General features: G+C 45.3%; 2 protein-coding genes across 2 annotated transcripts in view; one reads left to right on the forward strand and one right to left on the reverse strand.

Annotated features, from left to right (window-relative positions):
* The window catches only part of LOC134444748 (phosphatidylinositol 4-kinase alpha-like), a 77416-nt gene extending 75481 nt beyond the window's left edge, over positions 1 to 1935 (reverse strand). Inside the window, exon 1 of the mRNA XM_063193968.1 lies at positions 1448 to 1935. Within this exon, the coding sequence (XP_063050038.1) occupies positions 1448 to 1546 (99 nt within the window). The 5' untranslated portion in view covers positions 1547 to 1935. The remainder of the gene's footprint in view (positions 1 to 1447) is intronic.
* A 490-nt stretch (positions 1936 to 2425) lies between these two features.
* Positions 2426 to 10951, forward strand: snap29 (synaptosome associated protein 29). Its single transcript, XM_063195432.1, has 6 exons — positions 2426 to 2521; positions 3601 to 3865; positions 7210 to 7412; positions 8752 to 8837; positions 9448 to 9561; positions 10643 to 10951. The coding sequence occupies exons 2-6, from the start codon at positions 3611 to 3613 to the stop codon at positions 10798 to 10800; spliced, it is 816 nt and encodes a 271-aa protein (XP_063051502.1). The 5' UTR covers positions 2426 to 2521; positions 3601 to 3610; the 3' UTR covers positions 10801 to 10951.
* The last annotated feature ends 5403 nt before the right edge of the window (positions 10952 to 16354 follow it).

Consider the following 16354-nt stretch of genomic DNA (forward strand, 5'->3'; position numbering starts at 1 on the left):
CAGATGAATAACGAGAATGAACAATGTCAGACGAAATGAAGCTGGGTGTTTGACATTCAATGTCTGAAGGGGTATAGCATCGGTTGCTTGAGTATTGAATCCATCATCGTGCGCCACAGCAGTGAAGTGTTTTCCCAAAAATAGCTCACATCACTGCACAAAGGAGACAACGAACAGTCAACGCTGATAGACACTTCGACACGACTAATTTGCTCGAAATGAATAGACACATGTGTAGGCCCCTAAGTCTCCACAGAGAATAGGGTGAAATACTCAGGCAGGGTCGTGCATATCATCACCATTTGAGTCCACCTGAATATCAATCAGTGTTATGTAATTCAGCTATGGAAGGCTTGTCGAACGTTGGCTATTTGCCGACGAGTGTGTTATTTTCCCGTCATGCAGGCTATACTAGTCCAAATGGATAAGGTATGTGGTAGGTTACACATTTCTTTTTCATAAACGTATAATTTCCCCCTTATCAGCCGTGGCATCATTTTCATTTCCCTGGCTGCCTGGATTTACGGCTTGACTACCTGTTGGAAAGCGCGAGCCAGTAGCCTAGCCTAAAAAGTCTAGTCACGCGTTCCATCAAAAGAACTAGAACTGTCTGAAAGTTGTTTCCCTCTCTCTCGCCCTCTCTTTCTCTCTCTCGTGATGACCATGCCCGTGGGCAATGCACAAGAGCGGGGACCGATGGTGCGTCGAACTTCGTAGTGGGGGGTAGGCTACAGTGCACTGAGTGCAGCTTTGGACAAACTGCATCCCAGCCACTGTTTCATGGTACAGCCAGTATATCGACGTATCTGTGAAAAGCACTGCAGTGCGCAACACTTGAAGCGCAAATCCAACGGCCGTCTAAAAATAACAGCTGGACCGGTCACCGTGCTGACAGCCACACTTTAGGCAACTTAAATCACAAAGAGATGTGTTGTGCAGTGATGCCTTGGGTAGTCTGATCCCACACGTTCTTTTTAGTGAGTGCGTTTGACAGGTTTTAGAAGGGGGCGGTGACAGTCCAGGGACTCTGATTGTGATCCATAACAAGAATCATGTCACTTGTCCACTTTCACGTCGCACTCTATTTTCTTAATTAGCACATATTTCTTTATTTCTTCCGTTTCTCGTGCATAGGGAATTGACAGTGGAGACATTTAGCCAGGCACAGCATGCCACTCATTGTCAAGAGCCCAACGCTTCTTCGCAAGTCAAACATCGATACAATTTCTAATAGCCTAATAGAAAACATACCAATTGTAATGTCGCGTTTAATTTCCTTCAGATTGGCTACTTCTGCAACAATCTACAATGGTAGGCTATGTAGCACATGTGCAGCATTATAAGCACTGACACCTGTTTTTGTTCGGATTTGCGACGACTCCAAAACGCGCCATCATCAGTTGGCGATACAAACGAGATCAATTAAATGTCATGATGTAATTCTCACCTTATCTAAAGGCGCTGGTCGGTGCGCAGCCAGAGACCGGGCAAGCGAGAGAACAGTGTTGAAATAGAAGCCTCTCGTTCCCCCTCCTTTTGCTGACATGTTGACGCTCGTCTTCCACCATCCAAATGGGAAAGTTCAGAGAAAAGCAGGAGAACGCCACAAATGTAGCAACACGGGCGCGCGAACTGCAATACGGCAAGTCTGAGGGAACATGCAGTTCACACAATAGCCAAAGCAGGGACTTGATGCAGACAGCAGAGGTCTTTTTCGAACTGCGATGCGTGTTGGGTCGCTGGAGCTGCTGCGTTCGGGGCGGTCAAATCAGTGACACAAGAGCATCTCCTGGCGTTTAAACGGTGGCAGCTCTACTGCATCCCAAAGCACATTCTACTTTTCTACTCTCATAGGCCTACATTTTTAGGGGATAGTCTGCTGCGCATGGAGAGCACGATTCCTTTTCTGATAAACAGACAGATTTTGGTAAAGCTACTCAAAAAATGGCTACGCAACAAAACTATGATAAGGGACGAACGTTGGTAACTTTGAACTGGTTCTTGACACTTGACAGGTGTGTTTCCAGCGAGTTGTCAAAATCCTATACCGAGGCCGCTGGCGCGCGCTCTAGGCACCTTGCATGTTTAGCTGGCTGAGATTAACATTTTCTCTGAGACGACGTTAAAAGTTTGGTACATGGGCTACCAGTTATGACTATTGGTCAATAAATGAAACCAACAAAGATGTCCTGCCCATACGCCTACCAAATCTAAAATGCTTCAATTCCACGTGGCGAAAGAAGATGAGGCCGTCAAACATCTCATCTACAAATTATGAAAATACTGTCCTTGGAAAAAAATATCATGTGGAATTTAGTTTGAAAACATGTTCGTGGCTGTGGCATAAAATGCTGTCTGATGCCCATGGCATTGCCGTAACGCACGACTGCTTGCATGTTCACCACTGTTCAACACGCCCAATCGTGGAGCTGACGTCACAGCTCGGAATCAAACAGGAAACTGTTGCAGAAAACGCAGTCAGCTGACAGTAGAGGCGATATCAGCAGCTGTGCGAGGAAAGGTGAGTGGCGTTATGTTTTTGTTGTATGATCATTCGTCGCAAAGACTGTCAACGAAAACGCAAATAAATGTTGTGTGCTACTTAACGCTCATCATTTTATCCTTCTGCATTTTCCCGTGGCTATAGCTCAACATGGAACTTGTGTGATTGCTAGCTTGATGGCTAACTCTCAGGGTCGCCGCTAACTTACTCATGTAGTTGAGTCACCTATTTCAAGTTTCATGTTGCAAGGTGACAGTGGCTTTATTTCATCGTGCCGAAATGTTACCCTTCTCTTCAGCCACAACGTCTCTTCATTTGTACTCAATACTCAGAAGTATTTCTCTTCTGTGCCCAGAATCACGAGCTAATGTTGTCCTCCGCCCAAATTTTAAGCTAATTCTGCTTAGCATTTATGAATTAACTCTGAGAGCCAATGTTGTTTGTTTACAGTGGTGACTAGCACTTACTGTCAAAACTCGATGTTTTCGTGCGCATGTTACAGGACACCAGGGGGTTTTCCAAAGTTGGCTATTTCTGTCTGAAAAGAGTCCAATGATCTCATATACAAGCAAGATCATGGATGATCATCTTGCACAACTCAAATGGCACATAATGTACCATAACACTGCCCTATCCTGATAGATGATGTGTTACATTTTAATCAACTCAGATATCATTCTTATTATTTGTTCTGATGGCTCAGTCAGTGTTGTGTTCAGACAGCAATGTTGATAACATTCAAAGTAAGACTATTTTGTTCCTCTAGGCTTAGATGTTGTTATGGTTCCTCTAGTATCAATAACTTACTTGCTTTTATGGTAATGAAAGTCAACGTTTCTTGGCTCTTGTCTTTATCGTGTGCTTCGGAAAATCTTAAATTTAAAAAGATATTGCATACATAATACATCATGACATGTGTTAATCTGATACTCTGCTCTACTGATATCAGATTTAATGTAATTGCATTGTTTCCAACCACCCCAGACAAGAGAATGGCGTACTCCCAGTCCTTTAAAATGTTGCAACGTGTCTAAATGGGAAACCATTTTAACACTTTATCAGCAGCTTAATCATTTTGCCCCCCAACTCTACTCCAGAGACAAGAGAATGGCGTACCCCCACTCCCGCAATCCGTTCGCGGATGATGACGATGAGGAGGAGACGGCGGGCTCCAGGTCAAGAGGAGGAGGGGGCTTCAACTTCGACGACGAGCCTCCCGAGAGCAACATGACGGAGGCCGAGCGCCGTCAGCGCTACCTCCAGCAGGAGGTGATGAGGACGGCACAGTCGGCCGTGGACAGCAGCCACCGATCGCTGGGGCTCCTCTACGAAGCGGAGAAAGTCGGCACGGACACTGCAGAGGTTCGTGACTTTGACGAACAAAAAAACTGCTTCTTTTACCTGAACTATTTAAGCAGATGCACATCTGACCACCAGGCAAGGCAAGCTGCCGCTTGGGCCCCCCCAGCCCCTAGATAGTGAGTAACAGCCCATACTGTACTACAGTAGTGGTGATTTTGGTTCAAATGTTCATTCTTTCGCATTTTCACTTGTGGCCCCACCTGACCCTAGAATCGCCTCTGTATGTAACGGCCACTCGATTGGACTCGTCAGTCTACATAGCAAAAACAATCAGCACGGATACAGCAGAGGAATGTGTCTTTGACGAACATAAAAACTGAGCTTAGTTTATTTGTTTCTTTGAAACAGGAACCATGTAAAAGATTAATGAAATACAAAGATGATTTGTACTAGATTATAGCATTCCCTAGGCATCTAGACAGATAAAATAGTATCAGTAAGATAAGAACAACACACACACACAACGTTCCTTTTTGTGTTTGGCGAGTGGCCTATATACATAGTATGCAGAGTCAGCACTACCGTTAATGCTGAGGCATGCATCCGGCACTCCACCACTGTTTCTTACTAGCCTACTTACCGTAACTTCCTCCTCTGTGGAACTCTAGGCATTCACATGCTTTCTTGTTAGACCATTGTCAGTATTGTGTTGAGGCTGAGGGGAAGAACTTGGGAGACGTCGTGCAAATCACCAGGGAGGACCAAGTGAGAAGTCGTGGGCAGCTGTTGGCCTGTGGTTAAGGGAATGGGCTTTAGATCAGAGGGATATGGGTTTCTGAACACTCTGATTTTTGGCATGATCACATCATTTGGGTCGAGATTGGGTGCATGAACCACTGGCACCAGCACTGTTTCCTTTCCTCTTACCCTGAAAACAAGATCAGTGGTCAAGCCAGACCTGGCCAGGCCCCCATGACTGTGCAAGAAATACTGTGAGGGTGACCAGATTAATAAAATGGTTATTATGAACAGAACAGAGGGGAGCGTCCATCGGAGGAACAAACGCTCCCACACACACACACACACACACACACACACACACACACACACACACACACACACAATCAGGTCTTACTGAGGATGTGGAAACGGCATGCAGCTTGTGGTGTGGAACATGGCTTTGCTGAGCTTGGACTTTTCTTTTGCTTGTCTGTCGTTGTGCTGCAGCTGACAATCTGTAGCGTCATTGTTTCAACATGCATGTACACAGCAACACGTTGTCTTGTGAGAAGAGAAAGAAAGGTTATGCTTCTTTATTCTTGTTGTCCTGTCTTAGCTGGTTATAGTGATCTAAAACTATTCAAAAAGCTTATGAAAGTTATTTATGAAGGTTTATTGAAGGTTGTTAATGTGAAAATGTAGGCCTACCTACAGCTACAGTGTCTTTCCATTTCACTTTCTCTTATCAGCCCTTTGACGTCTAACGTTGCATTAACTTCACCTCACTAAGCTTAATCTGTAACTGTATGACCTCTGACTGGACACAGTTCTACTAACACGCATGTGAATTGCTGCTTCGCCACTGTGCCTCAACAGTTTTGGTCTATTTTGTGTCTAATTGATTGCATACTTATGTCCACATTTTTTTTTACGGTCATGCCTCCACAGGTACAGCATTAGATAAGGTGTACTTGCTGCCTCACTTAGGACCGTATTAAGACACTGTGGTGCCCACGGGCACTACACCTTGTAGGTGCCCCCTTTATGAGCACTATTTGTAAAGTTTGTGTCTTGTGGTGCCCCTTTACTGGCTGTAAATTGTTGGTGCCCCTGGGCACTGTGCCTCTGGCCCTTACCGCAGAGATACACCAGCGGCGACGCGATTCAAGCGACAGAGTGTAGCAGCAAGCGATACGAGAGATTGAGGAGACTAGAGTATGTCCGTACAGGCAGAAGGCAAAGCATTCAAGCATTCCCATTGGCTGTGGTCACTGACCTCTATACAGTCATTGGCTGTTGTGGCTTGTCGCCGAACCGCGTCATAGAAAGTTGAAAAGATTTCAACTTCAAACTGTCGAGCTCGACGCGCAAATCGCTCTAGTCTCCAGAATCGCTTTTGTCTCTCGATAACCGTGGATAACCGCAGAGATACACCAGCGGCGATCTGAGCGAGTCGAGCGACGGAAGTAATTGACTTTGTATTGAGTCGAGAGACAAAAGCGATTCTGGAGACTAGAGCGATTTGCGCGACGAGCGTGTATCTCTGCGGTAATCCAGCCCTGCCTCACTGAATTACTCTGTAGTTTGTCATTTAGTGCATTGTTTACATTAGATGATTCACTACTACACACTAGCATTCACCCTGACGGTAAATCACTGAAGGTTTTGTTTTTGCAAAAGGGTCATGACCCTGACTGGCCTCTGTAGCGTTCTGCAGGTGTTTCCTGTGGCTTGTGGTTGTTTCACTAGCGCTGTACTCAACGGGTGCAATGTTATTGTTATCCTTTGCTCTCTCTCTCCTCTCTGCCTTGCTCTAACCGTGGTTCACAACAATGTTTGAACAAATGCCCCTAGGCCTCATCATAAGTCCCCCAACGCCCCCTTGACCTCATCACGAACCTGCCAACGCACATAAGAGTATTAAAGGGGAATGCCACTATTTTGGGGCTTAATACAGTTAAAATCGTTGGCCAGGGTTTATAAAGGTGGTGAAGTGTCTTATTTTTCATGTAAGCCGTTGTCTTGCTTTAAGACAAGTTAAAAGAGGGAGCATGTCGCTAAGCTAGTGAAAGTCAATGCATCCGTGTAGCATGCTACATGCTACAGTGATCCATTGACTTTCACTAGCTTAGCTACATACTCCCTCTTTTAACTTGTCTTAAAGCAAGACAACGCTTAACATGAAAAATAAGACACTTTACCACCTTTATAAACCCCAGCCAACGATTTTAACTGTATTAAGCCCCAAAATAGTGGCATACCCCTTTAACACATAAGGAAGACTAATGCCCCCCCGAATCGTGGGCTGTAGGATCGATGCATCGATTCAAATGGATTATTATTTACACCCCTAGACTAGTCTATTTGTATTTATACAAATAAATTAAACTCTCTCTCTCTCTCTCTCTCTCTCTCTCTCTCTCTCTGTCTCTCTGTCTCTCTCTCTCTCTGTCTCTCTCTCTCTCTCTGTCTCTCTCTCTCTCTCTGTCTCTCTCTCTCTCTCTCTCTCTCTCTCTCTCTCTGTCTCTCTCTCTCTCTCTGTCTCTCTCTCTGTCTCTCTCTCTCTCTCTCTCTCTCTCTCTCTCTCTCTCTCTCTCTCTCTCTCTCTCTCTCTCTCTGTCTCTCTCTCTCTCTCTCTCTCTCTCCTCATGTGTGTGTGATGTGGGTGTACGTACCGTATATAGGAGCTGATGCGTCAAGGTGAGGCACTGAAGCGTACAGAGCGCATGGTGGACGGCATGGAGCAGGACCTGCGGACCAGCCAGCGCCACATCAACAGCATCAAGAGCGTCTGGGGCGGCCTGGTCAACTACTTCAAGGCCAAGCCCGAGCCTGCCAAGCCCCCGCCCACCAAGGACCAGCCCACGGGCTACCAGGCCAACAGCAAGTACGCATGAGCTGCTGAACTCAGGGTTGGGGTGGGTGGGTGGATGGCTAGGGGGCGATTGGTGTTGGTGTTGTTGTTGTTGTTGGTGTGTGTGTGTGTGTGTGTGTGTGTGTGTGTGTGTGTGTGTGTGTGTGTGGATGGGTGTGTGTGTGTGTGTGTGTGTGTGTGTGTGTGTGTGTGTGTGTGTGTGTGTGTGTGGATGGGTGGGGAGTTGGTGTGTGTGTGTGTGCATGCGCGCGCGCTGAAGTTAGGATTAGAGAGTTGGGGAAAGAAATGACATCATTTCACCCTTGGCATGTCATGTCTCTGTGTGTACTGTATGTGCACGTGTGAGTGTGTGGTTTGTTGGGGGCCCTCGGTGCTCAAGTGGTATGAAAAGGTCTGTGACCTTTCACCCCCGGGTCCCTCACATTAGACGCCTGTCATGGACCATAGACCCCCTGCTAAGGCAGCTCTAGGAAAACAGGAAGGGGAAAGTCCTGTGGAATGCAGTACCGTTATGCCAGAGATTCTATAAGTATAGAGATATGCCAACACAATAGGTTTCTATGGGCACCTAACGCGACCAGGTTCCGGTCTGCCTAAAGGGGCGTGTCATAATGCTCCTACAATGAATAGAACAGTCCTTAGGTCTGCCTAGGTCTGCCTAAGGGGGGGCATAATAGAACCAGGAAACAATGGGCCAATGGAACCTCTCTCTCTCTACTCTCTCTGGTTATGCCTTGTCCACATCAAGAGCGGTCTACGCTGTCTGGTAGCGGAGGTAGCAGAAGAATCGAGCTAATATCTGATCTGTCTGGAAAGCTATCCGCTTGTTTGGCACCCTTACCTCAGACACCGTGCTGCTCGCAGTTATACAGAATCTATGTTTGGCCCCGTCACTGGAGGGAATTTCAAAAACTGGCCCTCATTAACTTTTAATTGAATACCCCTGGTGTACATGGAAGCCTCACTGGTTTGCTGCCCAAGCATGTCTGCCATATTGAAGGAGGAGTAACGTCTCATCCAAGAACAAATAAATGGATTTAATTTCATAAACCACCTTTCTACAGGGCTGTTTAACTATTTTTTATGGCCTTTTATAGAATACTTATAGATACCTTTTCTATAGAATACATATGTGCAGTATGTCCATGTGTGGTGCTACTAGCTGAGGATGTGCATATGTGATTGCCAGAAACGTGCACTAGGTGGCAGCAGAGAGCTGTGGTTATCAGAGCCGTATATAGAGACATAGAGACACTCTCTATATACGGCTCTGGGTATGATATTATAGAGACACTCTCTATATACGGCTCTGGGTATGATATTCATTCCTCCTGCGTGTCTCTCCATCCAGGTTACAGAACGCTCTGTCAGAGAGCAAACAGCAAGAGGACAAGTATGAGGCCAGCCATCCCAACTTACGAAAACTGGACACGTCTGGTAAATGAGTGAACAACAACAGCGCACACTCGCACATACACACACTCAAACAAGGACACACACACACACACACACACACACACACACACAATCGCAGGACTCTAAATTAACTGGCCAAATGCAGGGGATGTTTCAGTTTGTCTGGTAGAAAAGACTGACTTACTACTAGCCACTGTTACCCATTAGCGCAGGTGTGTTTGGCTAGGGAGATTAACTTCTGTTAGCCATTTTGGCTAGTGATGGAAAGGTTAATTTAGAGCCCTGCACACTCGACAAGTGTTCATTCACTGACTCTTCAGCAGATCCATACACACGCATGGTTCATTTATGCAGATGGAGTAGTGTGATTAATGCGAAATGGCTAATTAAGTATCATACCAATTCCAGTGTCTCATTCATTATGAAAGAAAAATGTCTGCACACTTCAATCTTCACAGACCGAAATCTTGGCTATTAAAAAGAAAAAAGGATTTAAGTGTTCAGACATTTTTCTTTCATAGTCTTAATATTTTGTTTAGCACCTTTTAATCGTGAGTGCGGTGTAATCTGTTTAAATACAAGATTAGTGTCTCATTCATTCAAATGAGTTTCCTGTGTTGCCTGTCAATAGGATTTGGAGCGTCAGCCTCCTCGGATCCTGAACCTCCTTCATCCAGTCAGAACGGCTATCCCTCCCAGAACAGGCACCTGAAAGCTGCCCATCAGAAACTGGACAACAACCTAGGTAAGACACACGCTTTTTTTCTTACTTTGAATAATTGAATAATACCTAGGAGCAGCCAGCATTGATGCTACAGGTTTGACTAAACGGTTAATTTCACCAGTGCAAGCACAGACTGCATAATAATGTTGCATACTAGTGTGGAAAATGGGCTGGGAATTTAGGTATTCTGCATGATTCAAAAAGTTTATGTCACAGCCACCCAATATTTCAAATTCAGGCATTTAAAATGTGGCGGGTGGCCCAGCTGTTTCTTCAGCTGTCGCATTTCGCCTACCTTCTCCATCCTCGTCCTGTCACCTTCTTGTGGATTGAGCGTCCCCCATGACGTCGATTCAAGCCTCAAGGCTGGAGGAGGCAACTGGAGGATGGACACTGACATGTGCACATACTCACCAGTGTTTTCCACATATAGTAATTCCTATTAGTCAAGGTAGTGGAAGGTTGGCAGGTGTAAGAGATGCTTCACTCTCATCATTGGAAAGGCTAAGACTTAATTCATAGTAGAGCAGGGTGGAACGGCAGTGAAACTACTGAGGTCTTTCTGCTTAGTTTCGGCCAGTGTGTTCTACTCGGCCTTTCACACCAACAGTGTCGGCGGGCAAGGCCAGTACAGTTCAAAATCCACCCACAGCCAAAGCTAGTTTGCTACTTTGCCATTCATTTGAATGGAACACCGCCAGCCACTGCCGTCCAAATTCCGCTCGAGATCTATTTTCCAAATTCAGCTTGTAACGGAGCCGGCTCCTGCACCGCTACTGTCCGACTACCGTCGGTTGGTGTGGAAGGACACATGTATTTTGTTTCCATGTATTTTCGCCACCGCCGGTAAAAATCGCTTCCGTCCAGCGACACTTCACTCTGGTGTGAATTAGGCCTAAGCTGTGCAGTTTCATATGAAATTATATGAAAACCTTTTGAAAGTCCTTTTTTTTTACTTGAAAAATTACATTCACTACAGGAAATGTTTAACAATAACCTGCTGAGGGAAACCCTGCTCATACCAAATTACTCTTTCGTGTGTGCGTGCGTGCGCATGTGCGTGTGTGTGTGTGCGTGTGTATGTGTGTATTTGTGAGTCCAGACGAGATGTCTCTGGGCCTGAGTCGGCTGAAGAACCTGGGCCTGGGCCTGCAGAACGAGATTGAGGACCAGGACGTGGCTCTGGACTCGCTGCTCAACAAGGTGGACAGCATGGACGGACGCATCGGCTCCACCAACCGACAACTGAAAAAACTATAAACACACTCACACACACACTGACACACACACTACCAGTCAATATCCACCAACCGACAACTCAAAAAACTATAGACACACTCTCACACACACTCTCTCACACACACACACACACACACACACACACACACACACACACACACACGCGCGCGCGCACACACACACACACACACTCACACTCGCACACACGCACACTACCAGTCAACATCATGGGCTCCACCAACCGACAACTGAAAACTTTAAACTCACACTCACACACACACACACACACACACACAACATCAACACCATCGGCTCCACCAACCAGTCAACAGTATCGTCTCCACCAACCGACAACTTAGAAAACTATAAACACACACACACACTCTACCTGTCAACACCATTGGCTCCACCAACCGACAACTCAAAAAACAAACTCTAAACCAGGACCAGAATATCAAAATGCACACACACACCCATTCATCCATACACACACACACACACACACACACACACACACACACACACACACACACACACACACACACATGCCTCTACCAGAGGCAACACATCCCGGCCCAAACACACACACACACACACACTCCACATGGTGGCAGACATTTAACACGCATACACGGACATAAACGCAGAACCACAAAAAACTGTATTCATGCACGAGTCCTTAATCACTCAACACTGTTTGTTCTTGTTCCTTGTGAAGGGAAGTGTGTGTGTGTGTGTGTGTGTGTGTGTGTGTGTGTGTGTGTGTGTGTGCGTGTGCGTGTGCGTGTGCGTGTGCGTGTGCGTGTGCGTGTGCGTGTGCGTGTGAGAGGTGTTGTGTGGTGTTGGCTCCCTGGGTGGTGTTTTTAACAGATGGGTGTGTGACTGGATCTGTATGATTTGCTGTGAATTTGTACGTTGTGGAGGGGAAGTGTGGTGCTTGTGTATTCAGATAGTGTCATATTAGTTGGAAACCTCGTGGCCTAAACAAGCAAAAGAAATTCTTTTTTGTTTTTTCTTTCTCAGTCTTTCCTTCATTCATCTTAAACCATGTACAGTTTCATCTTACCTTTTACTTTTCTGTTTCTTTTTCTCCTCAATATATCAGTCTTTTTGCTCTCTTTCTCTTTGTCCATTATCTATCCATCATGTGTCTACCATTATAACAATAACAACAACATGTATTTTCATACAGTGTAGCACACTATCACAGCTATACAGTTGACTCAAAGTGCTTTCAAATACACACACACACACACACATTCAGTCACACACCAGTTCTGGAGGCTGCCAAGAAGGTGCCAATTGTCTGGGGTTCACGTGAGCGAGCGCACCCACGCATGCACACAGCAAAACAAACCTCTCCGACCTGGCAGATAGCTTTGCATCGCAGCACATCAACTTCACCGTGCTCAGATTGAACTGGATACGTTTTTAATCTGCATCTGTTTGTAATCACTGCACATGGGAGTCTTTTGCCTCTTTTCCACTGCTGGTTTTCTGGTAGGCCTACAGCCCGACTCGGCCGCCTACTTTTTGCTCTGCGATTGAGCTGTGTCATGTCCAATCAAAAAGCTGAAAGTGGCAGCTGAGTCACGCTGTGTCGAGCTTTAGGCCTACCACAAAAACTGCAGTGGAAAAGAGGCATTTGAGTCATATCATTATTTACACTGTGGGTTCTTTCCAGTATTCCAACTGCCATCCTCCCTTGTGCTTGTGGCCTCCAGTTGATGTCGCAAGACTTCATTGACGACAAAAGTTAAATTCAAATACATTTCGCAAAAGTGCAACTCCAACGTCATTTTGACATTTGCAATCGTGATGGATAGGGGAAAAGTCCCCCTTTAGTTGCTGTGGCTAGGCTGAGAGTGTGCTAGACAGTGTGATGAAGTGTGAGCTAATGCATACAGCTGATGCCCAGTGTGCGGACCACTTCATCACACGGTCTACCACTTTTTTCTGGCACCTGGATAGCTGCTTTGTGGATGTGCGCACCCCAACCTCGAAACGCTAAAGGCTGAGAGCGGGAAAACGTTATTGTGTTCTCCACGGAGGTGGGGCGTCAAGAGAAGTGCAAGGCCACAAGAACAGGTCAAGGATGGAAGTAAGTAGGGCTGCACGATAATGGAAAAAATCATAATCACGATTATTTTGGTCAAAATCATTATCACGATTATTAATCACGATTATTGATTTCTGCTGATTTTTTTGAAAATTGTAACAAGATGAAATATAACCAAGAATGAATTACATACGGGATGAGCAAAATAAAATGAATTGTAATAATTATGTAAAGGCAATAACATGAAATTTAAGTGGTCAGATTTCAGGCCAGAAACACCAGCCTGTCGCGTATGTTCTGGGTTCAAGGACGCTCTCAAAAGTAGGTCACTATTGCCACGATTAAATCACGATTAAAATCATGAGTTCGATTTCACTATGTTATCACGATTTTGATTTTATTTCGATTAATTGTGCAGCCCTAGAAGTAAGGATAATGAACTGTACCCCTCGTCTTTTCTGGTCTGTTGCCAAGGCCTGTGTGTCACGAAGCTGAAACCGTTTGTGTCTATGCTGACCGGAGGGCATGCACACACACTCAAACACACAGATGTATACCTGTACTCACACAGCAGAAACCTCTTAAACAGGGCTCTAAATTAACTTTTTTCGTCACCAGCCAAAATAGTTTGTAGATGGTAATCTTACCATCCCATCCAAATTTCTACCAGACAAGCTGAAATTTTGGCAGCATTTGGCTGGTTGAAAGGTGTTAATTCAGAGCCCTGATCTTAAATGTCCCTTTACCAACTAATATATTCTGCAGAGAGCGCTTGAGGATGTCCGGGATATGAAGTAATGTCATACATTGCTCAGTAGTGATGGACAAAAGGGGATTCATTAGTTTATAATCCAGTACCGCATATTCCAAATGGCTTGGTTTTACCAATTCAACCAGGTAATTGGCTGGTTGAATGATCACCTGTTTGAATTGGACAGGTAAAACGATGCCATTTGGAATACGTGGCACTGAATTGTAACCAATGAATAAATTTTGCCCATTACTGCTGATCAGTTTGGTTAAGAATACAGAATATCTGATTTCTATATCAACTGGTGAACCAGGTGGTAGAACCAATATGATTGGTCGTAAAGCAAGCATCACTCTTTATTTAGACTAATTCTGACCAATCGCTGCGTTTCTCATATCTGGATTAGCTCTTGTTATGGGGACACCAAATATTCTGAAACACTGGGTCACTTCCACATGAGGGCCAGATGTGGCCCAATTGTCCACACACCTGCCGGGGAGGCCTTATGATCAGTCAGTGTTTAGGAATATCTGTAATTACTGCCTACTGCTGTGCAGCTGTGCCTATTTCACCATGTTCATCCTGCGCCGCAAGTCAACCTTGTACATGTGATTCTGTGTAAAAGCTTTCCAGTAAATGTGATTGTATAGTGTGCAAAGGAGTGAGGGGGGAGAGAGAAAGAGAGCGAGTTTCATTGTGCATATGCTTTGTATCATCTTTGCTCATTCTGTCTTCCATCTCGAGTGGAGTGGGCCTCTGATTTCATCACTATAGGCCTATGTGTCTGGTATTTTTTAATGTGTATCTTCGAAGATAGTGGGGTGTGTTCTCCTCTTGGCTGCACAATGTTGGTAATGTGGCACACTGTAATGTCTTGCAGGACTTTTGTCATATCACTCTTGTCACAGTTGGAAAAAAATGTTTTGGTGTCAATTTTGTACAGTTTTATTTGGAATTCACCCTCTCCCCCTCTGTCTCACTTTCTTGTGGTCTATCTATTTACATACTGACAGAATGTATGAAGACACTGTTTTCAATGAATGGATGAAAAGTAAGATTCAAATATAGTCTAATAAAAGTCTTAATACACTTTTTAAAAGTTTAATCTCCTCTTCATTTAGCCTACTTCAGTACTTCATTTTGAAATCATTTTCAAAATGTAAAGGTTAGCTAAAGAAATGGTTCATAAAGAAATAAATTGGTTCTTGGATAGGAATTATGAAACCCAAACTATTAGGCCCTATCCATACATTTTAGCGAGTATTTATTTACACATTTGAATACTCTATGTCCACCAAACCTTAGTTCTTGAAAGTGTTTTTAATGTGATCTTATGATGACCTTGAATTGTTTATTTTCTTCCGACCACTAGGCTACACGTCTACTAACGGTAAGCTAATCGCAAGCGTGCGTCGCTCGCCATTCATTATCATTCCAGTGGCCAGGCCAGCTGCACGCGGACACCTAGGCTCTCATTACCGCCGCGTGATGAATGTGGCGCGTAAACAGCTGGTTTTACTGGATGGCGGTCGCTAAAAGCTGTCTTTAGCTGCCCACACACCGGCTGCCAAACACGTTATGTATGATACCGAGACCATGGACTAATACAAATCTCAGAGCGTTGCGTAACGCGGCCAAGAGCTTGTAACAGTTTAGAAAGACACTCAGAGAGGATGTGTAAACCCGCTAGGTTTCATAATTAATGACACGACAGAGGTGGCGGCTGAGCCAGAGCAGGATGGCATCTTACATCACCCTCAAAGGAATGCGCGCACCAGCTCGTTCACACAGTTAAAACCAACACAGTTGACCGTGGCAATGAACAGGCATCCAAGAGAGCACTGCATCAAAGCAGGCTTTGGCCTACAATGTCCACATTCCAGAGGACCACAGTGGTGAATCCCACAAATTTCCAACTTAAATATTTGAATTGAATGCTGTCAGGGCTGTTTTCAATTTTTAAAAAAGGGCAGCCTACCCAAAATTACAGAGTGTCCCGTTGTGTTACACGAGTGGGCTTACGCAGCAGGGATAGCAAACAGGTAGCTCTATTCTGTCATGCATATAAGTGTCTAACTAACTAGCATCATCATGCCTTTTCTGTAATAATTTCTCTCAGCTGTCTTGGTGGGAGCAGACAGCGGACCTCCCATCACAAAGGGCGGAATGTACCCCCTTTTCAAACACACTAATCCCAGAAACGTCTGCTGTCCGGAAACATTAGGGCAACTAGCCTGAGAGACATGGCTTTCCTGCCACCACTACACACACACACACACACACACACACACACACAGGCCCGCCGCTAACACGTCACAATCACACCCGGCCGGGGTGCAGATCAGTTTCTCCAGTCATGCATGACAACATACCCATTTGGACAGACCAAAGAAAATGCATTGCTCACGCCCCTCATAAACAAACAGACACACTCGCTCGTGTAAACTCTTCGCCCTGGCCCCTCCACACACACACACACACACACACACACACACACACACACACACACACACACACACACACACACACACACACACACACACACGCTATTGCCAGATCCCCTGCCAGTGTTACAGGATCTGATAACGTGCCGATTTGGGACTGAGGCCTGGTCTGGTATCGCAACATAATGGAGTTGTGCTGACTTGGGACTTGGGTGGGTCGTGTCAGCACGCAAGATTGTTATTGTGTGTCTGTGTAGGCTATACATGGGTTCACCGTGTTTATCAACACGGTATTGTGAGGAGGGGCAAGACACTGGCAGC

This window comes from Engraulis encrasicolus, chromosome 3 (genome assembly GCF_034702125.1).
Source record: "Engraulis encrasicolus isolate BLACKSEA-1 chromosome 3, IST_EnEncr_1.0, whole genome shotgun sequence".
NCBI classification, from domain to species: domain Eukaryota; kingdom Metazoa; phylum Chordata; class Actinopteri; order Clupeiformes; family Engraulidae; genus Engraulis; species Engraulis encrasicolus.